The 27,222-nt window shown below is 43.0% G+C and overlaps 1 protein-coding gene across 7 annotated transcripts in view; it reads right to left on the bottom strand.

Annotated features, from left to right (window-relative positions):
* The window catches only part of GAB3 (GRB2 associated binding protein 3), an 84,403-nt gene that overhangs the window by 35,566 nt on the left and 21,615 nt on the right, over positions 1–27,222 (bottom strand). For 5 of the 7 annotated variants that reach the window (XR_010379348.1, XR_010379347.1, XR_010379349.1 and 2 more), the window contains exons 2-4: positions 16,629–17,310; positions 14,045–14,234; positions 13,163–13,617 (exon numbers count right to left, since the gene is read on the bottom strand). Coding sequence is in view for 3 of the 7 variants with exons in the window: in XM_064482763.1 (XP_064338833.1) it covers positions 13,163–13,617; positions 14,045–14,234; positions 16,629–17,085 (1,102 nt within the window). In the remaining 4 variants the exon portion in view is untranslated. Of the gene's footprint in view, positions 1–13,162; positions 13,618–14,044; positions 14,235–16,628; positions 18,051–27,222 lie in introns of those variants that run through there. The other 2 variants (XM_064482764.1, XM_031446186.2) reach the window with 2 other exon arrangements.

Below are 27,222 nucleotides of genomic sequence, written 5' to 3'. Positions count from 1 at the left end.
ATGTCACCAGTTATATATTAAAATTAACTATATATATATATATATACACACACACACACATAGATACAGTCATAGATGGTACCATATTATACTCACTGTTCTGCAACCTGCTTCTTTTCACTTAATATCTTAGAGATCAATGCAGAAGAACACAGTAAAGAGTTTCTTCATTCTTTTATTCACTGGTACTGTATTTCATTCCACAGATGTACCATAATTTGAGTATTCCTTTAACATTAGATATCAAGTCTATTTCCAACATTTTGCTTTAAAATAAAGGACAGAAATGGATGGGAAATAGGAAAAGTGAAATAAGAATTGGTTAACTGTACTCAGGAAAGAAACTAAAGAAATAGAGAAAACCATCTCAGAAATGAAGCCTAAGTTACAAGATTCCAAGGGAAGAAGACACTCAAATTTAGTAGGTGGCATTGAAGAAAGGACAGAAAACAACTAAGAGAATAAAAAATAAGGAAGTAAAAAGGATCACAGAAAAAGCGGTTGAAATAGAAGACTTCAGGAAGAGAAGATGTGATATACATTTAATTAGATTTCCCCAAAAGGAAAACAAAACAGTGGTACATTACTAATATTCAAATCATAGTCCAAGGTCCACAAATAAATTAACACATGAATCTACATATTGAAAGGGCCCACCAAAAAAAAAAAAAACCATAAATACGAAACAGAAACAGATTCATAGACATAGAATACAAACTTGTTGCCAGGGGGGAGGAGGGTGGGAAGGGACTGGGATTTCAAAATGTAGGATAGATAAACAAGATTGTACTGTGTAGCTTAGGGAAATATATACAGGATCTTGTGGTGGCTCACAGTGAAAGAGAATGTGACAATGAATGTATGTATGTTCACATATAACTGAAAAAAATTGTGCTCTACACTGGAATTTGACACAACATTGTAAAATGACTATAACTCAATTAAAAAAAATGTTTAAAAAAAATAAAGAAAGGGCCCACCAAGTATCTGGAATAAATGAATGCTCGATTCTACCCAGAATGGTAAAATCTATTAAAACAGCTATATTGATAAAAATAATAGGATGAAAATAAGTTAAATACTCAGTTCAAAGCTAGAAAAAGAAAAATAGAGAAAAACAAAGGAAATTACAAAATAAAGCTAAAAGCAGAAAATAATAGAGTTCAGAGAAATAGTAGATTTTTTAAAATCAAAATCTTGGTTTCTTGGGGGAAAAATTAACCAAAAGGCAGCCCAATGTAATCAATAAAAAGGGGGGCACAAATATACAAAATAAGAACTGGCAAGGAATTATCATTGAAACAGAGAAAATTTTAAAAAGCATAAGAGACAATTCTGTTGCAGTCAAATGCTCTACCACTGAGCTATAAGAGACAATTCTGCATGCCTCTACATAAATACATTTTTAAAAATCTAGATGAAATGGACAATTTCCTAAAAAAATATAGCATACCAAAATTGACACAAATAGGAATAGAAATCTAACACATATAAATTTCCATAGAATAAAACAGACAAACTTACCATGGAGCTACCTCCCCAAAGCACCAATATTAGATGGTTTCAACAGGCAATTTTAGCAAACTTTTAAAGACCAGATAGTCCCAATGCTACATAAATTGTTCCAGAGTTTAGAAAATCAAGGAATATTTCTAATTCTTTTTATGACATGTATAACTTTAGTAGTTAACCTAACACAGATAAAACATATCAGAAAAGTATACATTAATATCAATTATGATTATCAGTGCCAAAATCCTAAATAAAATATTAGCAAACAGAGGGAAATGAGACTACTGGAATGGCTGAGTGATTGAGCTCAGAAAAGCCATTCTGCAAGAAGCAATGATAAAACTGTACAAACTTATTTAAAAAAACCACCATTTGGGGACTCTGGAAATTTACCAAAAGCATACAATAAAATTATTTTATGTTGTATTGGGAAGCATTAAAAAAAAAAAAAACTACTGGCCATAAGTTAACAATGGTGAGACTCTGTGGTATTTTAGCATGGGATGCTCCAATCCACCTCACCAGCTCAATCAGCAGGAGTTCTACCAGGGCAAGGCAAGCCATAAAGACCAGCAGCTTTGCTGCCAAAGGGGACTAATTTGATTTGGATTAAAGCGTATAAAAAAATTCTATTCTTCCAGGTGCTATCAAAAGCTTACCAACATTCACATTATAGGGGCTCCAGAAGGAGAAGAGAGAGAAAGGGATCAAAATGTATTTGAAGAACTTATGGCTGAAAACTTCCCAAACCTAAAGAAGGAAACAGATATCCAGGTACAGGAAGCACAGAGGGTCCCAAACAGACCCACACCAAGATATCAAAATTTAAATGGCAAAAGTTAAAGATAAAGAGAGAATTCTAAAGGCAGCAAGAGGAAAAGAGTCATTTACAAGGGATTCCCTGTAAAGCAGTCAGCTGATTTCTCTGCAGACACTTTGCTGGCCAGAAGGGAGTGGCATGATATATTCAAAGTGCTGAAAGGGAAGAACCTGTAACCTAGGATACCTTACCCAGGAAGGTTACTGTTTAGAAAGAAGGAGAGACAAGAGCTTATCAGAAAAGCAAAAGCTAAAAGAGTTCATCAATGCTAAACCTACCCTAAAAGAAATGTTAAAGGGTCTTCTCTAAGAGTAAAAGAAGGAAGAATCTGTAGGAAAGGGAAAATCCCACTAGAAAAGGTAAATATATAGTAAGGGATCAACCACTTAAATAAGCCAGTACAAAGATTAAAAGACAAAAAATTATAAAATCAACTGTAACTGTAATAAACAGTTAAGGGATAGATATGAAGATGGAGAAAATATGAAATTGTGAACATGAAATGTGGGGGAGGGGAATAAAAATATAGAGCTTTTAGAATTTGTTTGAACTTAAATGGCTACCAGTTTAAAACAAGTAGACATAGTTATAGGTCAACATATATGAACCTCATATCAAAAACCTATAATAGATACACAAAAACTAAAAAGGAATGCAAACATAACACTAAATAAAATAAACCACAAGGGAAGAAACTAGAAGAAGGACAGAGAAGAACTACAAAAACAATAAGAAAACAAGTAATAAAATGGCAATAAGGACATACCTATCAATAATTTCTCTAAGTGTCAATGGGCTAAATACTCCAATCAAAAGCCATAGGGAGCTGACTGAATTGAAAACAAGACTCTTCAATATGCTGCCAACAAGAGACTCACTACAGGGTCAAAGACATACATAGACTGAATGTGAAGGGATAGAAAGAGGTATTTCATGCAAACAGAAATGACAAGAAAGTGGGGGTAGTGATATTCATATCAGACAAAAAGACTTTAAAACAAAGGATATAAGAAAAGACAGATGAACATTATATAATAATAAAGAGATCAACACAAGAGGATATTACCCTGTTAACATATATGCACCCAATACAGGAGCACCTAAACATATAAAGCAAACATTAACAGACATAAAGGAAGAAATTGACAGTAACACAATAACAGTAGGGGACTTTTACACCCGACTTACATCAATGGACAGATCTTTCAGAGAGAAAACTAGGCAACAGTGGTCTTAAAAGACACAATAGACCAGTTGGACTTAATAGATGTCTGCAAGATATTCCATCTCAAAACAGCAAATACACATTCTTTGCAAGTGCACAGTAACAGTTCTCCAGGATAGATCACATGGTAGGCCACAAAGTAAGTCTCAACAAATTTAAGAGGACAGAAATTATATCAAGCATTCTTTCCAACCACAATGGTATAAAACTAGAAATCAATTACAGAAAAGAAAGTGTGAAAAAGCACAAATGCATGGAGACTAATCAATATGCTACTTAAAAAAGCAATGGGTCAACGAAAAAGTCAAAGAGGAAATTAGAAAATACTTTGTGACAAATTAAAATGGAAAACAACACCCAAAAATCTATGGAATAAAGTAAAAGCAGTTCTATGAGGGAACTTTGGTCTTCCACAAGAAAAAAGAAAAATTTCAAATAAGCAAATTAACTTACTACCTAAAAGAATTTAAAAAGATGAACAAAGTCCAAAGTCAGCTGAAGGAAGGAAAAAATAAAGATTAGAGAGGAAATAAGTGAAACAGAGATTAAAAAAATAGAAAAAAAATCAATGAAACCAAGGACTGATTTTTTGAAAAGATAAACAAAACTGATAAATGGTTAGCCAGACTCATCAAGATAAAAAGATAGAGGACCCAAATAAACAAAAAAGAAATGAAAGGAGAAATGACAACAAATACCACAGAAATACAAAAAATCATAAAGAATAGTATAAATATCCCTTACACCAGACACAAAAATAAACTCAAAATGGATCAAAGACTTAAACATCAGACAACATACAATAAACCTCCTAGAAGAAAATATAGGCAAAACAGTATCTGACATACATCTCAAAAATGTTCTAGAGCAGTCTACCCAAGCCATAGAAATAAAAGCAAGAATAAACAAATGGGACCTAATGAAACTTACAAGCTTCTGCACAGCAAAGGGAACCATAAGTAAAACAAAACGACAACCTACAGAATGGGAGAAAATTTTTGCAAATGAAACCGACAAAGGCTTGATCTCCAGAATATATTAGCAGCTCATACAACTTAATAAGAGACAACCAAACAACCCAATCCAAAAATGGGCAAAAGACCTAAACAAGCAATTCTCCAGGGAAAGACATACAAATGATCAATAGGCACATGAAAAAAGGCTCAACATCACTAATTATCAGAGAAATGCATATCAAAACTACAATGAGGTATCACCTCACACCAGTCAGAATGGCCGTCATTCAAAAGTCCACAAATGACAAGTGCTGGAGAGGCTGTGGAGAAAAGGGAACCCTCCTACACTGCTGGTGGGAATGCAGTTTGGTGCAGCCACTGTGGAAGACAGTATGGAGATTCCTCAAAAGACTAGGAATAGACTTACTGTATGACCCAGGAATCCCGCTCCTGGGCATATATCCAAAAGGAACCCTACTTCAAAAAGACGCCTGCACCCCAATGTTCATAACAGCACTGTTTGCAATAACCAAGACATGGAAACAGCCTAAATGTCCATCAACAGCTGACCGGATAAAGAAGATGTGGTGTATTTATACAATGGAATACTATTCGGCCATAAAAACCAAAAACATAATGCCATTTGCAGCAACATGGATGTTTCTGGAGAATGTCATTCTAAGTGAAGTAAGCCAGAAAGAGAAAGAAAAATACCATATGAGATCGCTCATATGTGGAATCTAAAAAAGAAACCCACAAACAAAGCATAAATACAAAACAGAAACAGACTCATAGAATACAAACTTGTGGTTGAACATTATAAAATGACTATCAATCAATTAAAAAATGCTAAAAAAAAAGAATAGTATGAATAGTTATATGCCAACAAATTGGCAACCTAGAAGAAATGGACAAATTTCTAGAAATATACAACCTGCCAAGACTGAATCAAAAAGAAACATAAAATTTGAACTGACCAATCACTAGTAGTGAAATTGAATTTTTATTAAAAAAAAAAAATCCCAGCAAACAAAACTCCGGGACTGAATGGCTTCACAGGGGAATTCTACCGAACATATAAAGAAAAACTAATACCTATACATCTCAACTATTTCAAATAATTGAAAAGGACAAAACACTTTAAATTCATTCCATGAGGCCACCATTACCCTGGTACCAAAACCAGACAAAGACACTACAAAAAAAGAAAATTGTAGGCCAATATCTTTGATGAATGTAGATGCAAAAATCCTCAACAAAATATTAGCAAACTAAATCCAGCAATATATAAAAAGGATCATACACCATGATCAAGTGGATTTATTCCAGGAACACGAGGATGGCTCGCTATTTGCAAATCAATAAAACATGATTCACCACATTAACAAAAGGAAGGAGAAAAATCACATGATCCTCTCAATAGATGCAGAAAAAGCACTTGACAAAATTCAACACCCATTCATGATTAAGAAAACTCTCAACAAAATGGGCATAGAGGGAATATATCTCAACATAACCAAGGCCATTTATTACAAACCCACAGCTAGCATCATACTCAACAGTGAAAAGTTGAAAGCCTTTCCTCTAAATTCAGGAAAAAGGCTAGGATGCCCACTCTCGCCACTTCTGTTTAACATAGTATTGGAAGTCCTAGCCACAGCAATCAGACATGAAACATAAATAAAAAGGCATTCAAATTGGAAGGGAAAAAGTAAAGCTGTTACTATTTCCTGATGACATGATACTTTATATAGGAAACCCTAAAGTCTCCACTAAAAAGCTATTAGAACTAACAAATGAATTGAGCAAAGTTGCAGGATACAAGATTAATATAAAGAAATCTGTCACATTTCTATACGCTAATGAGCTATCTGAGGGAGAAAGTAAAAAAAAAAAATCCCATTTAAAATTGCATCAAAAAGAATATAATACCTAGGCATAAACTTAACCAAGGAGGTGAAAGACTCATACTCGGAAAACTGTAAAACACTGATGAAGGGAACTGAAGACGATACAAAATAATGGACAGCTATCTTGACCTCTTGGATTGGAAAAATTAATCTTGTTAGGGTGTCCATTCTATCCAAAGCAATCTACAGATTTAATGCCATCCCTATCAAAATACCTATGACATTTTTCACAAAACTAGAACAAATAATCCTAAACTTCATATGGAAACACAAAAGACCTGAATTGCCAAAACAATCTTAAGAAAAAAGAACAAGGCTGCAGGTATAACCGTCCCAGATTTCAGACAATATTACAAAGCTACAGTAATCAAAACAGTGTGCTATTGGCACAAAAACAGACATATGAATCAATGGAACAGAATAGAGAGCCCAGAAACAAACCCACACACTTACAGTGCATTAATCTATGACAAAGGAGGCAAGAATATACAATGGAGAAAAGACAGTCTCTTCAATAAGTGGTGCTGGGAAAGCTGGACACTTACATGTAAAAGAATGAGGTTAGAACATTTCCTCACACCATATACAAAAATAAACTCAAAATGGATTAAAGACCTAACTGCAAGACCTGAAACCATGAAACTCCCAGAAGAGAACACAGGCAGAACAATGACATAAATCATAGCAATACTTTCTTGGATCTGTCTCCTAAGGAAAACAAATAAAAGCAAAAAAAACAAAAAACAAAAACAAAAAACAAAACAGATGGGACCTAAATAAACCTAAAAGCTTTTGCACAGCAAAGGAAACCACCAACAAAACAAAAAGACGACCTACAGAATGGGAGAAGATATTTGCAAATGATATGACTGACAAGGGGTTAATATCCAAAACATACAAACATCTCATACGCCTCAATATTAAAAAAAAACCCCACAAACAATCCAATCAAAAACTGGGCAGAAGACTTGAGTAGTCATTTCCAAAGAAGACACACAGATGGCTAACAGGCATATGAAAAGATGCTCAACACTGCTAATTATTAGAGAAATGCAAATTATAGAGAAATGTGAGGTGAGATATCACCTCACACCTGTCAGAATGGCCATCATCAAAAAGACCACAAATAACAAAAGTTGGCGAGGATGTGGAGAAAGGAGAACCCTCCTACACTTTTGGTGGGAAAGTAGATTGGTTGGCGCCACTATAGAAAATAGTATGGAGGTTCCTAAAAAAACTAAAAATATAACTACCATGTGATCCAGCAATTCCACTCCTGAGTGTACATAAGGAAAAAATGAAAACACTAATTCAAAAAGACACATTCACTCCAAGGTTCATAGCAGCACTAGTTACAGCCAAGATATGAGAGCAACCCAAGTGTCCATCAACAGATGACTGGGTAAAGAAGTTTTATATATATATATAGTGGAATATTACTATATAATATACTTATATATTATATATATAATGGAATATTACTCAGCCATAAAAAATCTGCTATTTGCAGCAACATGGATGGACTTGCAAAATATTATGCTTAGTGAAATAAGTCAGACAGAGAAAGACAAGTACTGTACAATTATCATCTATATGTAGAATCTAAAACATACAACAAATGAACATATGATAGCAAAACAGAAACAGACTCACAGACATAGAGAACATACTAGTGGTTAGGTAAGATAAGGGTAAGGTATTAAGAGATACAAACTACAGTGTATAAAACCGAAAAGCAACAAGGATAGATTATACAGCACAAGGAATTATAGCCATTATTTTGTAATAACTTTTAATGGAGTATAATCTGTAAAAATACTGAATCACTATGCTATATACCTGAAACTAATATAATACTGTAAATGAACTATACTTAAAAAAATTCGCCAATAAACTTCTTCACATTAATAAAATCACATGATCATAAAATGCTTCAATAAATTGAACACCCATTCATGATTTTTAAAAATAACACAGCAAAATAAGAATATCAGAGAATGTCTTTAATCTAATGAACGGTTATCTACAAAAATCAACTGCAAACCACATTACAATGGCAAAACGCTGGAAGCTTTCCATCCAAGATCAGGAGTAAGACAAGGATCCCTGTTTTCATCACTACGGTTCAAAGATGTCCCAGACTCCCTAGCCCAAGCAGTGACATAAGAAAAAGTAAATGAAAGATATGTGTTATAAAAAAAAGTTATTAGTATTTGCATGTGATATGATTGTATACAAAGGAAATGCAAATAAATGTATAGTTTAGAAAAGGTAGATACAAAATCAAAATACAAAGCTAATTTATTTCATGCAACAGCAAAGAAGTTATTTAAAATAAAATACCATTGAGAATAACAGAAAAATAACAAATACAAGGGAATATATTAAGGAGATACACAAGTCTTCACTAAAAGCTGTAAAACATTCTAGACAGAAACAAAATATGACCTCTATAAATAGAAGGACAGTTCCCCTTCACGAATTGGAAAACCCAGTATTGTAAGTATGCCAAATCTTCACAAGTTGATCTATAGATACAGTGCAATCCTCCTCAAATCGCCTATATATTTGTATATGTATGTCTGGAACCTGACTAGCTGACTGTAAAATTGGCCTGGTATAGGCATGGCACTCTTAAAGAACAGGTGGGCTCTTACTTGGTGTCAAGACAGAAAGCTACAACGATTAAAAGTGTGGCACTGAGGGGTTGGGGAATTGGATGAAGGCAGTCCAAAAGCACAGACTGCCAGCTATAAGATAGTAAGTACTAGGAACGTAACGTACAGCAGGACAGATGTATAACTAACACTGCTGCAGGTTACATATGAAAGTTGTTAAGGGAGTAAATCCTAAGAGCTCTCATCACAAGCAAAAGTGTCTTTTTCTATTTCTTTAATGTTATATCTACTTGAGATGATGGGTGCGCAGTCAACTTATTGTGGTCATCACTTCATGATGTACGTAGGTCAGATCATTATGCTGCACCCCTGAAACTCACACAGGGCTGCATGTCAATTACACCTCAGAAAGACTGGAAGAAAAATAAAAGAAAAAAGATCTGAGCAAGACAGAGACCACTGGGCCTCGCAGGCTACGGTAAGAAATTTAGATTTTATTCTAAGTGCAAAGAGAAATCATTGCACTAAAAACCATAGACTGGTTTTTAGCAAGGAACTGACTATCTGATTTACATTTTTAAAGATCACTGTGGCTGCAGGAGTGATGGAAACGTAAGCTATCTTGATTGTGGTGGTGGTTTCATTTATGTAGACATCTATCAAAATTCATCTAATTGTACATCTGAAATATGTGTAGTTTACTGTACAGGAATTATACTATAATAAAGGGGTTAAAAAAAAAAAAAAAAGAAAGACCTGTGCTGACATGATCTAAGGCGAGCCAGCTGCATTGCAGTGGATGTGTTCAGATTCATTTATGCTTTGAAAAGGATATAGTAGGGATTTCTGATTGTTCAATTTTGTTTTTTTCCAGGAAGGAAGTATTCACTCACTCCTTATACAATAAAAACTTAACAAAATAAGCTGAGGAATGTGTTTTGTTAAAGATGTTGCTGATTAAATAATCACTTGCAATTGAAAACTCTTAGAATATTTATCAACACTATAGATATATCATTTTTATAATTAAGCAACAAATTAAGCCAGGAAAGAAAAGCAAAATAACCCTGCCTCAAATGTTTTTGTTAAACTGTAGTTCAAAGGTATAGCATTATAATCAGATACTGCAGGGAATGGAGATGATACAGAGTCTAAAATCTAAAACAGTCTTTATCTTTTATAAATACTAAAATATTTATGAATGAAGTGATAGCATGAAAAATGTTTCAAAATAATCGTTGGGTATAGATAAACTAAGATCAGTCATCTGTTGGTAACTGTTAAAGCAGGGAAAGGGTACACAGGAGGTCATCACACCATTCCCTACTTTTGTAAATGTGTGAAGTTTTCTATAATAGAGGTTTATTTTAAATCCCTTTAAGGGACTAGGGGTGGGGAAATTAAAAGTTAAGGATAGTTCATTTTGATTTTTTTAAAGGTAATTTCTAATATAAACTCTACAGCCATAAACATTTACAGTTCTTAGTATAAACCACAAAGGCTCAGGCAGCACTCACACAAAGAAGCGTGTGTGCAGAAAGCGTGGTGCAATGGCACTACGCTGTGAACCAGGCACCGTCACTTACAGGGGCCTGGTGGCAGCTATCTGGGTGCTCTTGACAGGTACAGGGCGGGGGGAGCAGTCTTCAAAGCAGCATGAAGATTTCAAACATTTCCCAATTACATTTTCTCAAGGGAAAGATCAGATCAATGTACTGAATACAGGAGTCCAGATTGCTTGAGGAAGTAAGAAATTTGGGTATGAGATAGACCATTAGTACTTTCCTTATTCAGGCATAAGAATATTGAACAGGAAAGATGTAACACAGAAGGAAATTAAGAATCTACGGTCTGCTGGATACTGTATATTGGTTTCACTTAATTTTCACCACAAACCTAGAAATTAAACATCTTTCAGACTTTTATAACGGAGGGAACAGAGGCTCAGAGAAATCACACAACCTGCCTGAAGACTGACGGGAACTGCCGGACAAGGCTCAGGCCCAGAGCCCAGCTGTCTCGGCGGCACAGCGGGACCTGCTGCCTGAGGAGCGCAGGCCCGCCCTCCAGTTACTGAACCTGGCAGACCTCACTCCCCCAACCCATCACTTAATGTCAATCTTAGCCACCGTTACTTGCAGCCTCACAGTTGAATCTGCAATCTAGTGGGTGCCAAGATTGCATCTGCAAAGGTTTTTGAATTGCTAAGTCAAGTCACCTCGGGCCAGACACTCTGCACTGAGAGCCATCGTGGTTTCCTGCTTCCGCGCTGCTCGGGCAGAAGCAGGGCCTCACCACGTACCCAGAGCACTCGGGATGCCCCCCATGCACCCAGCACCCAGCACGATGCCCGAGGCCTGCTCGCAAGTGCCAGAACGACCACCAGGATTGGGGGGCCACCTAATCGGTGGCTTTGAAGAACTCTGCAAAGGTTCTCCTCAGCGATCTCACGAAAGGAGGAAGGTGCTGAGAACCCGATGAAGCTTCAGAATCAACAAGGTGGCTGAATCCCAGATTCCTCAGGATATCAAGAAGCTAAGCATTCAGGGAAAAGGGCGCATCCGGGCCTCGGGCAACTGCACAAAGTGGCCACTGACCAAGCCACCCCCACTCGGGTGATTTCATTAAGACTGGTCACCTGGATGAGCAGATGAAAGCCACCAGAGAACCGGGTGACCAAAGAACTGACTGGCACAAGGTGGGGTCCCCAACTCTGGTGTGTCAGAGTCTCTTTGACAAGCACACCCTAAGAGACCGTGGCCACGAGAGGTAGCCCTGAGGGTGATCTTCCTGAAGGTCACAAAGGCGAGGCACGCACGTCTAGGTTACCTTCACCTCTTCTATAAGTTGTACCAAAACATATCCTTAAGATCTTTAATTTGTCCTGTTCCTTCACATCAAGTCATTTGGTAGACACCCCTCTCCCCTCAAAAAGAGTGGCACTGATGCAGGCTGGGTGGGTCCCCAGGGGAGAGGGCGGAGCTGAGATGCACCCCTCCACACACACACACACACACAAGGTCACTTGATTTATGACGGGGGTGCTGGGGAGCCTCAGGGACAGACGGCCTCGCCAACAAGGGTGCCGGGTCACTGGGGACCCGCCAGGACAGTAATGAGCCCTGAGCCCGCTCGGCCGCCGATTCCCGCGGGACCTGGAGGCGGAAGGCTGAGCGATCGGTTTGCCGCCTTCCCTCCCCGGACCTGGCCCTTTCGGCGTCTGTCCGCCACTGCGGTCCTGGTCTTTGCTTCTTGGTGAAAACCTCCACTTCGATCAGCTTTAGCCTTTGCTTCCCTTCGTGTAAAACAACACAACCTAATTGTTTTATGTCTGTTTTGAAAGTTTCAATCATTTAAATTTTTTTGTTCTTCAATTTCAGGCTTTTAACTCATTTTCATATGCTATTGTTTTACTGGTTTTGTTCATTTCACTTTCCAAAATCTGCTCACCTATTCTTTCAGTTTTCCTTTTCTGTGCACTGTTCACACATGTCATCTCACTCATTTCAGAAGGAAGTTCCATGTGTAGTGGTCACATTACTAGGGATACTGGGGAGTTTTTGTCAGAGTGACTTAGTGCCTCAGTCAGAATGAGAGATTTATACAATTTGAAATGAGTTTGCATTCCTTAAACTTCCATAATTCCTTTAAAACATGGCCTTATAGGTAGCAGTGCAGGAGTGATTATATTTGGATGGAGAGGGAGGAGAGAGAGAGAGAGGACAAGGCAACCCCATGAGAATCAATGGATTTACAGAAAAAGGCAAAAGCAGGTCCCTGAGCTGCTCCAAGCACCAGGAGCTTGGTGTTGGTGGGGGCAGTAGAGGGAGCCCATCACATGGGCAGGAACATGGCTCAGGGACCAGGGCTCGGACTTCTTCCAGCATCTCCAGGGACCCAACTGTCTCTTCCGTTGGCCAGAGTCACAGGAGTACAGGGTGGGGGCACCCTGGGAGCGGGAGAGTTGTTAGTATTCGGGAAGCTTCCACCAAGGGCCTAACCCCACTGGGAGGTAGGACTGGCTTGAGCAAAGGACACTGGCCAACGTCCTTCCGAGAACACAAGGAGTAAAGAGGAGCTGGGATTCTCTCTGTACCTGAATGTGAGCATCCAACACTTACCTTTCCAGGTTCTCATGTTATCTAGACCAGAGAGAGAGATTCTTCTCGGGACCATTGTGCATTCTGGTTTCTCGATGCTGCTGCGCCCACTCCACACCAGCTGCTCATCCAGGCGCCGTTCAGAGAGATGGCTTGGCTTAGGGGGCCGGGGAGGGGGTGTGTGGGCCAGGACGTCTTGGTCTTTTACCCCATAGGGCAAGGAACCTTGATTTTTTTCGACCTGAATGCTGGCCTTTAAGGAAGTTTCCAGCAATGGTAAAGAAAAGTGGTCACTGGGTGGCCCATTGGTGTCTCTAGTCCAGACCAGAGCAGCCTGAGGGCCACTGCCCTGGCGTGAGCGGAACATCAAACTGCTGAGGGGCAGCGGCTGCAGGCTGTCCACGAAAACGTCATCAGATGACATCTGCTCCAAGGAGCGGTCGGAGTTGGACCAGCTCTCACGTCTGGTGGGTAGGCTGAGGGAAGACAAGCACACAGAGATGACTGATAGACCCTGGGTCGAAGTCTGAGGAAGAAAACATCTTCCCACCACAAAACCCATTCCTCCAATACAGCCAGCCCTTTCTTTAACTTGTAAGAGCCGCATTCCTTCTACAACCCTCGCTGACACCAACCCCTCGATGCAGAGGGAAAAAGAGTTGGTTTATATTTTTCACCCTGTAAGTGTCAGATACAGATGAAAATGCAAGGTTAGAACTGAAAGCCACAACGCTAAAATCCCTGAGTCACTTCGCTGGGTACCCTACATGCTTCAGCCTTTCTAGTGGTTGACTAGAAGGTGCTCCTGCTGCACGGACGGACTTAGTCAGGGATGCTGAGCGCATCTCGGTGACGAGGGCAGCACAAGGAAGCTGGGTGCGTTCTGTAAAGAGAGAAGCGTACCTGGCATGGCGCAGTCTTCCAGTCTCACAGTTGGACAGAATCAGATAATCAGGAAGGAAGAGAAACTCTGACTCACTTCCGGTCTCCTCAGTGGCTACAGTACTAGAGCTTGGGTCATCTCTTGTGTGAAGGGCGCTGGCGGGGGATGGCTGCACAGAGGAGGCTGTGCGAGAGAGGCTCTCCATGGAATCTGCAGGACAAATCATTTCCCAGTTGAACGGTTCATATTGGCTCAAACACGATTTCTCAAACAGCATCTAAGAGGCCCAACAGAAAATGCGAATAGCAGCTGGTGTTTGTACTGATGGAGGAGCCCATTTCCCCAAGCTATAAACAATGTCTGGGAAAGAGGGCCAGTGTTCCCAGAGTGAAGTGTTGAATCAATTAAGAGTAAAAAAACAAAAAACAAAAACCAAAAACATCCCCCCAAAAGCCAAGCATTCTTGGCCTGAAACTCTGAAGTTGGATAGTCCACACACAGCTTCTTTAAAGCCCCAGCCCAGCATCACTGTTTATTCACTCAACAAACACACACAGATATATACACATATCTGGATATGTATTTATGCACAACAAATACCTATACATAAACCTACACGTGCATTGTGCATATATGCCCACATAGATATATACATCTGCTTATGTCTATAGAGAATACTTCTTTTTGCACCTACTGTGTGCCCAGAACTGTTATACCTCTGCCAGTACAGAGAGACTACGACCCTGCCCTGCCTGGAGGACAAAGGCCAACTACCACACAGAGAGCAGTGTTCATGACTGACTGCTAACGATGTACGAGGGAAAGGAATGAAAGAAAGAAAGTGCTGTGAAGGCCATGTTCAGAATCTCCCAATGAAAAGCCACAATTTTATGTCCCTTTGGAACCAAGTGGGCAGGAATCCAGGATTCCTGAGTGGCCCAGAACTGCCTGGGTGCAAGGCAAGGCTCGCCTATCCAGCTGGGCAAGTTCCCCACCTGCTCCAAGTTTCCTGGTCTGAGGATAAGACGCGCTCATCCGCTAACTGAGCTCCTGGCCACAATGTGCTGACGACCTATGGTTGCTGGAGACAGAACCAAATGTATCTGTGAAAAGCCACAAGAAAGCTCTGCAGGCGTGGTTCTCAGCTGAAGAGGACTCAGCACCCACATCCTCCGAAAAACTAAGGCGGGCTCCAGGGAATGAAAGAGGTCATGGGGGGTTTGTAGCTTCCTGCAACTTCATGCCACAGCTTTCTGTTTTCTGCCTGGCGCCTTACTCATTTCTGTTCCTCTCTGGATATTGGGAAACATATTACATACCTATGTTTTAGGATGACTCCCAGATGAAGAACTTGACCGAGGACACACATGACACCTAAATTTGTATCTAGTTGGGGCTGGAGGACTTGGTCAGGGGGCTCTGCTTTGTTTGCATGGTGTTGGATTCATTGCAACCTTGCGAGCAAGCGGTATCTGCTGTAGTAAGAATAAAGCACTTGCCATCATTCCATTTCCCTTTATTTGAGGGCTCTCAAAGCTCCTCAGTGTGACTGAGTAGCTTCACTTACTAAACTTCCCTGGTTTGTGAGAAGAAAAGGACTTTGTGGGCAGGGGGCACACCCTAGAGGGAGATGCAACACTGGCTCTTCGTCGCCACCTAGCGTCAGGATGCGGATACTTCCGCAGCAGATAAGAAGCATTCAGCAATGTGGGACATAGGGGTGAGGTTCTGTCTGCTGGACGAAGAGGCTAAAAGTAACCAGATTCAAAGTTTCATTGTTTGAGGGTCAGAGCACGGTGCCAGGGGCTCAGCAACAAAGTCCGTGAAGGTGAGTTAATCATACCCCTAAGTGTTTTATGCTGAGTATATTACATAGAAACGACAGTGTGTGTGTGTGTGTGTGTGTGTGTGTGTGTGTGTGTGTGTGTGTGTGTGTCCCCGCGCGCGCGCGCGCGGCGGTGGCGTGTGGGGGTGGGCGTGGGGTTGTAAGAGAGAGAAAGAGAAAAAAAGAGCCTTGTGGGTCATCTGCTCCCACAAATGGCTCAGAGCAAACTTGGGGCTAATTTTCATCGCAGAGACCTTGAGCTATTTGGAGATACAAGGAATTCTTCCCTGCGTATGATAAGTAGCCGAGTTCTGTCTATCTCCCCTCTACTACTGAACAATCCAACAGGCAACAGAAAAACTGGACTTCCAAGAATTTTTTAAAGGTGGCGATATTTCATATTTCTAGAAAAATCGGAGCCCTCCAGGATATCCTCTGCCATGTTTTACTTTCAGTGTATGCATTGTCTGTGGTGGTGAGAGCAGGTGTCTTTGAAGCCGTCGAAGTCCCCTGTCACGCTCAGATCTGAAGCCTGGCATGATACTCGGTGGGAACAGGTCTGATATGAATTAGCCCAGGGGGAGGGTGTAGCTCCATGGTAGAGTGCGTTCTTAGCATGCATGCATGAGGTCCTGGGTTCAATCTCCAGGGCCTCCATTAAAGTAAGTACAAACAAACAAACAAACAAACAAACCTCAGTACCCCCCCTTCAAACAAAAAACAAACAAAAACCAAAAAATAAATAAAATAAAATAAATTCGCCCAAGCCTCGTTCTCACCTGCACGGTCCTCCACGTGGCCGAGGTTGCAGACCTGGCTGATGCTCCGCACCCACAGCTGCATTTCCTCCTCCGTCTTGGCCACCAGGTAGAACGCCCGAGCGGCGGTCTGGACCACGAACACGAAGCGGTCGCGGAACTCCTTGCGCACGCAGCCCGGGCCGGCGGGCGCGCGCACGGCGCACTCGCGCAGGTCGATGGCGCGCAGCGGGCGGCCGGAGCGCCGGTGGCGGTAGTACTCCAGCACGTCGGGGTCGCCGCTCATGCGGCCGCGCCGCAGCACGAACCAGCGCCGGCGCCAGGCCTGCGGGGCAGCCCAACAAGCGTTACTGCGCGCGGTGCGGGCGCTTCTCAGACCCCGCCGAGAGCCCCTTTCGCGACGAGGGGCAGAAAAGAAGTACGCCCACCCCTGTGAAACCCCAAGCCCGGCCAGCTTTGCGTGAAAGGCCGAGCGCATCCCCTGCAGGTTGGCTTCCTTGGATGAGCTGAAGGATCGGTCATGCTTGGGGATGCACCCCACAGGTCGACGAATATTATACGATTCTCACAATTGATGCCGCAAAGGCATGTAATCCAAAAATTTAAAAAAATCTTAACGATGAAGAGCAAGAGGGAGGGTGTAGCTCAGTGGTAGAGGCTGTGCTTAGCATTCACGAGGTCCTGGGTTCAATCCTCAGTCCCTCTGTTAATAAAAAAATAAGAAACAAAAACCTGATTACACCCCCACCACCACCAAAAAAAGAACAAGAAGGAAGCTTTCTTACCATTGTCTCAATCCCAAAGCCAATATCATACATTAAAATCAGATGCTAATCACAAGTGCCTGCTGTGGTCAGTGCCACCCAACATTGTTATTTACCCTGTAGAGAATTGCTCAACACAAAAGAAAAATCACATCCCTTGGAGAGGAGAGAAGATTAGCATTATCTGAGGTCGATATGACTGTCTTTTCTATAAGGCCCCCAATGGTGAGTAAAACACAAGTAGATTTCTGAGACAATTAAGTAATGTGGCTGGTTACACTTCCTATGTGAGACACTGTTTTTGAAGTGCTGTCCCATAACCTATTTAATCTCCAACACTATCCCCTCTGGGAAAGGTTAACTGTTTTCGCATCCATCTGATGTATGACTTTGAGGTTCAGAGAATTGGGATGGAATGATGGAAGCCAGTGTTTCTCAGCAAGGACTTGAGGTGCCCTAGGGGCACCTGAAAATACATGTGTTTTCTTTGTCCTAGAAGCTGAAGGGTTGGGGGTGGCAGGAACTATCTGGCCAAAAGCTATCGGTCCCCTGCTGAGAAACAGTAACAATTGGAAGGAACTTCCCTTAGTGCTGCATGAATCTTGAAAAGAGCCAAGTCCCGAAGTAAGACCATCAGGCCTTGGGTATGAGGCCTCAGGACAGCGGTATTTGCAATTGAGAACAGTTTCTGTAAATTTCCTTGCAAAGCAGAAAGGAGGAAGGAGGCCCCACCTCGAGTCCCTCTCTCCTTATGTTCAGACGCTCAGACAAGGAGGCCCCGCTGCCGGGCCAGCCGCAGGGCTTTCTTCCATCAGAGGTGCTCCATGGTGCAGTTGGTGAATGCAAGTAGAGAGATTTATAGCTCTGAGGTTTGCTCTCCCGGCCAGTGGCCTGTGTGACAGCAGGAAGTGCGGGGTTCCACTAGGAGGCTTGGTGACCACTAGATGGGAATTCTTGCGTATCTTTTTAGCTTCATCTACACCTGACACATTTATAAGCCCATCAGCTTTCCCCAGGAGGCCAGGGGCAAAGGAAAAGCCACCTCTTGGAGTGTTCTCAGCGCCCTCCCTGCCCAGGGAGCATGAGATCTGAGGCAGCAGAGAAATCTGACAAATCTCTGAAGATGGGAAGGCCACTCGTCACTGATGACCTGCAACACGGCTCAGAATAAGAGGGAGGTGGTGGCTCCATGCTGGGCTGGGACAGGGAAGAAGAACAGTGCCAGGCAGGCGAGCCTGGGCTGGGTTCTGCCTTTAGCGACTGCATAAAGCCATGAGGAGAGACGTGGCCACTTGGAAGAGGGACAAAGCCGTGTGATTAAGACCTTGTTTTTCAGATGGGAGAAATAACAGCATGTTCATACGCTCTGCGGAGCCTGGGGCACCCCAAACTTTCCCAAGGCCACTCTGGCAGGGAAATGTGAACAGGAAGTTGTTGTACTTCCCAAAAATGATTCTGAAAGAGGAAGTCAAACTGGGTGCTGAAACAAGTTTCAAGTGAACTCCTCTTAGTTCCACAGAAACAGATTTCTTAGCCTTTAATAACAGTGTTGGGGGGGACAAGGAGCTGGACAAGGGAGTTAGAGTCGGGCCCTAACGGAGCTCAGAAGGCTGGTTCCACCTACTTAGCAGAGCGCTCCAAGAAGTCCCTGCCTGTGGATTCCCAGAGTGTCACAGCACTCATCTTGCGTCTCTGTGTCCATCTGCCCGCTTCCCCTGCTGCCCGCCAGACTGTGCGTGGCCGGGCCTGTGGCTGGTTCATCTCCGCTTCCCCAGTGTCTGCACGGTGTCCAGCATATTAGGATGTTGTTGAATGAATGGCAGGGGAATCCATGGAAGGCCTCCTCCAGGGGGACGTGATGGCTGAGAGGCCCGTGTAAGGGGAGGTACTTCTTGGAGCGCTTTGCTAAGTAGGTGGAACCAGGCTTCTGGGCTTCTGGAAGTGAGAGACATGTGACAAAGACTCTTGAAAGCAATCAGCCAGTGCAACAGCTCTTCCCAGTGAAACAGCTCCCAGTGGCTGAAGACAGGAGAATTTGAGTTTGAATCAGTATAATAATTACAGTGGCTCGAAATCCATCAAATATGTTTAAACCCATGAGTTCATCGTGATATTAAAAATGAAAAAAAGAATCTGTCATCCTCAGAGGATGCCAGGAAACCACTTAATTATTTGACCCTGCCTTTCCTAGTTAAGCTGTCCCAGTGGGCATATGAAGGGAGACACCTTTTTATAAAGGTATTCTGCCTGATGAAGGAAGATGAAGGATGGCATTAGAGCATCACCATTTGCTCTCCCCAGTGAATGAGGAGGTCCTGGCAGTCAGCATCCGCAGTTGATAACTTAGGCAGAGAAACAAAGCCAGATGGTGGGAAGTTCTCTGGACAAAGGCCAAGGCTCTTCAACAGATAAATAATAAGAAGAAAGCGCTCCCCCTGCCCCCCCGACACGGATGGGCTCCGAGGGCTTCTCTAGCTCTGACCATCAAAAGAAGATTGGTTTCCCATCAGCCTTTCCTGCCACAGCCACCAGGGTGACGCACTGCCACCCCGGCAGTACCACCTCCAGCAGCAAAACCGTGCAACATCCTGTAACCTTGTGGAAAAGTGTTTGTGCTCGTCTCTTGAACACGCAGGAGGCTCAAACCGAACTCCTCTAGGAAGATGTGTCTAGATCCTTGGCCTGTTCACTTGGATGGAATTGTTAGAGGAATAAGTGCATCTCCTCCTTCTGAGCAAAGGCACGCGCCGATTCCACAGTTTACAAACACCTGCCAGGTGGTTTCCTGATAGTCACCCACCAGGTTAAACAAAGGTCCAAGTGCTTGTGAGGGTGAGGCAGCGCTGTGTAAAGGCTGAGGAAAGTGCTACCACCTTAGTACTTGAATCTGAGTTTCCCTGTTATGGGTTGAATTCTGTCCCTGCCCCCAAATTCATATGCTGAAGTCCTCACCCTCAAGACCTCAGAGTGTGACTGTATTTGGAGACAGAGTCTTTACCAAGTTAAAATGATGTCATGAAAGTGGGCCCTAATCCAAGGTGACTGGTGCCCTGATCAACAGGAAAAATTTGGAGACACAGACACACACCGAGGAAAGACAATGAGAAGACACAGGGAGAAGACACGTCTAGAAGGAACCCCCGCCCACACAGCAATCTGGCAGAGCTGAGAAGACAGATCAGAATTCTAAGTGGTTGAGGTGGTTGAAATCTGCAGGGAAAAGCACTGAAGAGGGGGGTGCTCTGTACAGAAAGGGCTCCAGAAATCTCCATAGGGATTTCCTGCTGAGACTCTGGCTGAACACTAACATGCATGTGAGTGGGGTGAAGCCCCGTGAGGCAAATCCAGAAACAACCACTGGACACACACACACTGAGTAAGCAACAGAGCGCACACGGGGCTGGGAGATGTTTGAGTTCTGACCGCCTACAGTGGAGAAACCTGGACCATTCAGCAGAGACTACAGAAAGGCCACACCTTAGTTAGGAGTAGGCCAAACTAGCTTTCAGAAAGCTTTAAGAAGCCCTGTAGTGGTCACGCTGAACTTCAAGGTCTTGAACTGCTTGCCAAAGCAAAATTCAACACTCTTAAAGGAAGACAACAAAATCCAGCCACTCAACAATATAATATTTCTGATGTAAAGCATGCCCCCCCAAATTACTAGAAATGCAGAGAAGTGGGAAAATGTGGCTCATAATCAGGAGAAAAATCAGTCCATAGACAGAGACCTAAAAATGACAGAGGTGACATAAGAAGCAGAGAATATTTCTTTAAACAGTCATTATAATGTCGGACATCTACAGAAAAACGTGTACATGGTGAAGAGAGAAATGGAAGATCTATACAGAACAAAATGGAACTTGTGGAGGTAAAAATAGCATATGTGAAATGAAGAATTCACTGGACAGTCAGAACAACACATTAGACACTGGAGAAGTGGTCTGTGAGCCTGAAGCACAGCAAGGAACAGTGTAGGGGTGGGCGATGAATAGAAGACCCACGAAGCTGCTGAAAGTGTGCATTTCTGGGCCTCACCTCCAGTAAGCCTCATTCAGCAGGCCTGGCTTGGGGCCCAGGAATGTGCATTTGTAACAAGCATCTCTACAGATTGTGATGCACAGAGGCAGCCCCCTTTGTAAAGGTAACTCGCCAAGGATGAGGGGAAAGGAAGAAGTTGATCAGGCATGTCAAGAGGGTAGAAGTCAAGAGGCAGTGTGGACACAAAATCTACCTGGAGCCTCAGGGTAGACAGAGATCAAAGGCAGTTTCATGAAACATCTCTAAGCAGGTGTATCATCAAAAACAAATGGAAGACGTCTATCTCAGAACTACTGTGAACTCCTAACCGTTCATGGTTGTGAACCCCTTAGAGAACACGATGAAACTCACGGACCTTCTCTCATCAGAAATGTGACGTGTACACACGCACACATTCACACACACTATTCTGGGCTGTCCTCCCATATTGAACTACCCACTCTCCCTGCGTGCCTTCATCTGGTATGATTTCTCTTAATTACCATCCATTTGATGCTGATTTACACAATTATGTTTCCAGCCCAGATCTTTCCCGGGAACTTCAGATCCATGTAACCAACAATCTGGCATCTCTACTTTTACACATCTAAGAGGTCTCTCAAACTTAACGTGCCCCAAACCAAGCTCCTCACTGCACATGCCTCAAACCTACTCCTCTTGCAGCCTTCCAGGACCTCAGGAAACAGTATGGCCATCTATCCATTTTCTAAACCCAACTCTTTGGTATTTGGAGAGTGATCCTTGCAAGTTCTGTTGACTGTACTTGCTTGTTCTTTTTTTTTTCTCTTGTTCTTTTTGCTTTTCCTGAACATGTATCTCATTTCCATCTCGGGGCCTTTGCCCTACTTGTTCCTTCTTTCACCAGATATCTGCACAGCTGTCATTCAGATCTCAGCTTCCTGTCACTGAGATAACTGTCACCTCCTCAGAGAGACCACTGATCATCCACACGAAGGTGGCCGACCCTACAGTCCCTCTCCACCACTAATCAACCGTACAGTCCCTCTCCACCTCTCACCCTGTCTTAGTGCCCTATGCACCACTTTCAGTACCTAGGGCTTTTCTTTCTCGTGTCAGCGGAGTCCTCGTCTGCCTCGATCTCTGCTTCATTCCCTGGTGCCTGGCCCAGGACGGCTGCTCACTAAGCACTCCTCTTCAAAAACATGACTAGCTGTATGGGCTCATAACAAACCTCATCACCCGGATGGACTCGCCACGCATTTATGTGCTGGGACTGGGGCTGGGACAGTGAGCCAGATAGAAGCAGTCTCTCAGCTGGAAGTTAGGCGCTTCAGTCGGTTAATAAAACAGGCTTTCAAGGCTGAAGACTACAAGGGACAAAGGTTAGAAGTTTGAGCACTTTATTCCTGCACTCAATTCCATTTGCACAAGAAAATAAACCTGGCTGGGTTAGAGCAAGCTTCACTTCTCAGCCTCCAGAATTCACTCCCATAAAACTGAAGTAGCCCATCTGGCTTGTATCCACGGTCAAAAGACACTGACATGAGCTGAGAAACATCCTGAGTGTCTCTGAGGCTTGTAAAGAGACACCTCTGATTTGAACTGCTTTTCTGGCAAGAGTGCTCACTGTCCCTTTGTTTCAGCAGAATTGGCCCCCTGCCCCCTCTGCACTAGTGAAATCTCAAAGCTATGAAATCATTTCCTTCGCATGTGCACAGGATGGGTCGGCAACCTGCCGTTGGTTGCTAAGAATCTACGGACAGTGAGGCCTGGATCTGGTGTGAAAAGCCTTCCAATTGTGTCCGACCGCTCCCTCTGACAGGTAAACGGAGGTGCAGAGTCGCAAGTGGACCTAGTCTGAGGGGCAGCTGAAGTTACCGCAGAACAAAGACACAGCCAGCGAACACCAGCTGGCCTCTAGCTCTCCTGGCGCTTCAGCCTGTGGCGATCTAGCCCATAGGCTGGGTGACAACAGGAACATCACCTGTCTTGGTCCCTGAAATACTTCCGGCATCGGGAACAGTGCACTACTGTGGACCATGTGACTGACTGCAGTGGCTGTAAGGGGTTACCAAGAGTAACCCGTGTGCTGGAACAGCTCAGTATACTGATTGCAGTGGTGGTCACATGAATCTACACACGTGATGAAATTGCACATACACACACACACACAAACACACACAAACACACACACACGCACGCACGCACATACAGCAGGTGAAATGCACAGTAGCTCTTATTTCTTTCCAACCTCCTGGGGATCTAATTAAATTTCTAAGTAAGTTTACAAAAAGATGAACAATCCAAAAGAAGTCAAGAAAGTAAAGAGGAGGAAACCTAGAAGAGGCGGGGCCAACCAAAAGTGCAAAGTGAGATGCTTGGTTTCAATACAAATGCGTCAATAGTTACATTAAATATAAATGCACTCAATGCTGCAGTGAAAAGACCTTTATCGAATGGGATGTGTGCGGGGGATACAGAGATGAGTGCTACCCAGGCCCTGCTCTTACAATGCTCACAACGGTCTCATGGGCCAAGCACTGTGATGAAATGTACCACCTGGACGAACTTGTGACTGCCAGGAAGGTTGGAGTGACAGATGATGAAGCTCGAGAGGGAGACATGGAGGGAGAGGGAGGGGTCTAAGCCGAACCGGAGGCTCTGGTTCATGACTGGGCACGTACGATTATTGCACAATGTTATCAAGTGCTTAGAGTCCCCCAAATGGAACAAGCACAGTGAGCTTCACTGATGCTTTCTCAACTTGTATTTATAATCCTCTGAAGCAGTCAAGGCAGTTAATTTTCCAGAAAAAGAAGTGTCTTCTTCATGGCTTCCCTTTCACGGTTCAAGAACACTGTTTAATTTAAGAACTTGAATTAATAAGATCAGTTGAAAGTAGGGGGAGGGTATAGCTCAGTGGTAGAGCATGGGCCTAGCATGCACTGGGGTCCTGGGTTCAATCCCCAGTCCTTCCATCAAAAACATAATTTAAAAAATAAATAGGGAAATATATACAAGATCTTGTGGTAGCTCACAGCGAAAAAAATGTGACAATGAATATATGTATGTTCATGTGTAACTGAAAAATTGTGCTCTACACTGGAATCTGACACAACATTGCAAAATGACTATAACTCAATAAAAAAAAAGTTAAAATAAATAAATAAATGAGTAAATAAATAAGTAAATAAATGTACATATAAAAATAAAATAAATTAAAATAAATAAACCTAATTACCTTCCCCGAAAACAAATAAACAAACTTTTTTTAAAAAAAAACAGTTAAAATTATGCTGTACATCAGAAACTGACATATTGTAACTGACTATACTTCAATTTTTAAAAAAATCAGTTAAAAGTAAAGAAGAAAGAAAACAGAACCACAGGAGGAAGTGTGATTGTGCCCTTCAACCTGCTTGGTGACCTAGTACCATATCTTAACCCTTTACCAGGCAGGTTTCTGAGCTGGCTGCTCCTGCTAGTCCTGCAGTTCACTGGGAGGGTCTGGGTGGAAACCCAGTGACAGAGCTTAGTATCCTCACAGTCACATGTCAGAGCATGTTCAGCAAAGATGGTTCTAGGATGCAGAACTGTCAAAGCAGTTTCCCCTCATTTTGCTCTGGAGTGGAACATTTCTGTCCCTTTGCCTAAAAAACATTCTTCTCTGGAGTCCAGAAGACACCGGGGGAAGAAAGGAAAGAGGAAGAAGGTTGGCTCTTGTCTGATTTATGGACTTTTCATTTCCTTTCACATCTTTCTGTCCTTCTGACTAGAACAGGTCTCCCTCATCTTGTTTTTCTGGCTGTCGCGTTGCTGTTGACATATACTCCGTACATGTTATTTAGTGTTTACAAAACCTAACGACTCAATCCCTGACTGCCAGGTTTAAGGCCCCCAGGAATCTTGGATGTGGTCCCAGAACATGAGATGAGAGAAAGCATTTGGTAACAACTTGGAGATTTTCGGTAACTTCATCGATGCCCAGCTCCCATCTTCTTCCTGGGGTTTCACCTTGAAAACACTCCAGAAGTTTGGGGTGTGGTGATGTGTCGGGAAAGGTGAACATCCCTGAAGAAACGAAATTCTGGTGAATGTCCTATTTTCTCCGCGCCTTCTACTTCCTTGCCAAGGGGGACCATGAAAGCCCTGGGACACCAGGGCAGTGCGTCGAGAATTTCCAGGAGCAGGTGACCCTTCAGCTTGATGGCCTGTAACCTTCTGCTGGCTACCAGATCGAGCTGGGACTTGTCCCAGGTGTGGAATAACTTCCTGTCATTGTCCTGGACATGGCCTGGCCCACAGGAACCGCTTCCATGGCTTGTCAACAGAGGCAGAAAGTCCTGATGAAGAATGTGTGGCCCAGATTTGTGAAACCTAATACCGCTGATTAAAGTGCTCAAGATTCTATTATGTATATTTTACTACAAAAACATGAAAATAATCTCAGCCTCATACCCGTGAACACAGTGGGGAGGGCTCCCAGGACTGTCTCCGTCAACAACGGGAAAGCAACAGGATGCCCTGACAGAGCCCCGGTCCCTCCATATGTATACCCATAGGTAAGGGTCACAGGTCACTATGACAAGAATATTGGATATAATAATAATTCCATGTCCCAGGAACAGTTCTAAGTGCCTTGGATGGATTACATTAAGTCATTTAACCTGCACATGGATCCTGTGGGGTCCATACCCTTTATACCACTGTATACATGTGAGGGAACTGAGGCACAGAGAAGCACACTGGGTGGAACTCGCATCGTCGACTCGAGGACCCCGGATCTTAACCACCTGCCACAGCGAGATCATCGGCTGCAGTCCACTGACTACAGACATGCAGGTCCAGGGGCTCAGAACATCCCCAGAGGAAGTAAGGAGGGTGTGTATTTGGGTTCCCAAGCCGAGGATAAAAGGTCTAGAAAAGGAGAAAGTGCACGAGCTCACTGTCCAGCAAGAGGTCTTCCTGCTCTTTTTCCTGAAAGACACGACTTTGGAAAGCATTTGGAAAACCTAGTCTCTTGCATGATTAGATATAAGATAGCTGAGGTTTAATACTGAGGGAAAGCCTTCTGGTGTCCCAGTAGTGCCTGGCGCCGAGAGGGCACAGGCAACCTTGATGAAATAAGGGTCTATCTCATTGCACATATAATCAAAATAAATTCCGCCAGAACTGAAGTCTTATATTGAAGTAAGGAAATTATAACAGCACTGAAAAAACAGAGGTGGACATTTACCCAACACTGGCCTCTGGAAAGGCTTTCTAAAAATGTGGCACTACAGCAGAAAGTACAAAGAAAACCCTGCCATCTATTCATTGCCCCAAAGTACAGATGTCTCTGCATGTGAGCTGGGGCCAGAGGGCGGGAGGGAAGGAGGTGAGGATGGCGGGCAGGAGGAGGGGTCCCCACTCCCAGAGCTGTTCTGGTTGGAGGAAGTTGCTAAAACCGCCTCCCAGCCTCTGGCCAGCACGAGACTCTGAATCAATAGAAGCCACTCTGCCCAAGAGACCACAGGACATCAGTGTTTATTTAAGCTCCTGTCTCAGCAGCAGAGAAGCTCAGATCCCAGAGGGCACCTGCCTGCAGACTTAGCTGCAAGTACCTGGAGTGGAAGAGAACGGCCTCCATGTCAACTTGGTTTCATTACTGGCTCAAAGCGCATGTGTCTGTCAGAAGGAAGAACCCTTTATTGTTTATAGTTCAAGGCAAATTCCCTTGGCCTCCTCCCTGCTGAGCTGAATGTATGTCTGCATCCCAGGAACCCATGTGCGAATCAGGATGCAGACGCATTGGTTGAGTGAATTGATGAGCCCTGGTCCAGGGCCAGCACCGACACTAATGAGGCTCAGCT

The sequence above is a fragment of the Camelus dromedarius genome, chromosome X (assembly GCF_036321535.1).
Source record: "Camelus dromedarius isolate mCamDro1 chromosome X, mCamDro1.pat, whole genome shotgun sequence".
Classification (NCBI taxonomy): domain Eukaryota; kingdom Metazoa; phylum Chordata; class Mammalia; order Artiodactyla; family Camelidae; genus Camelus; species Camelus dromedarius.
Note: the sequence above shows the minus strand (reverse complement) of the source record. Positions and strands in the feature narration are given on the sequence as shown.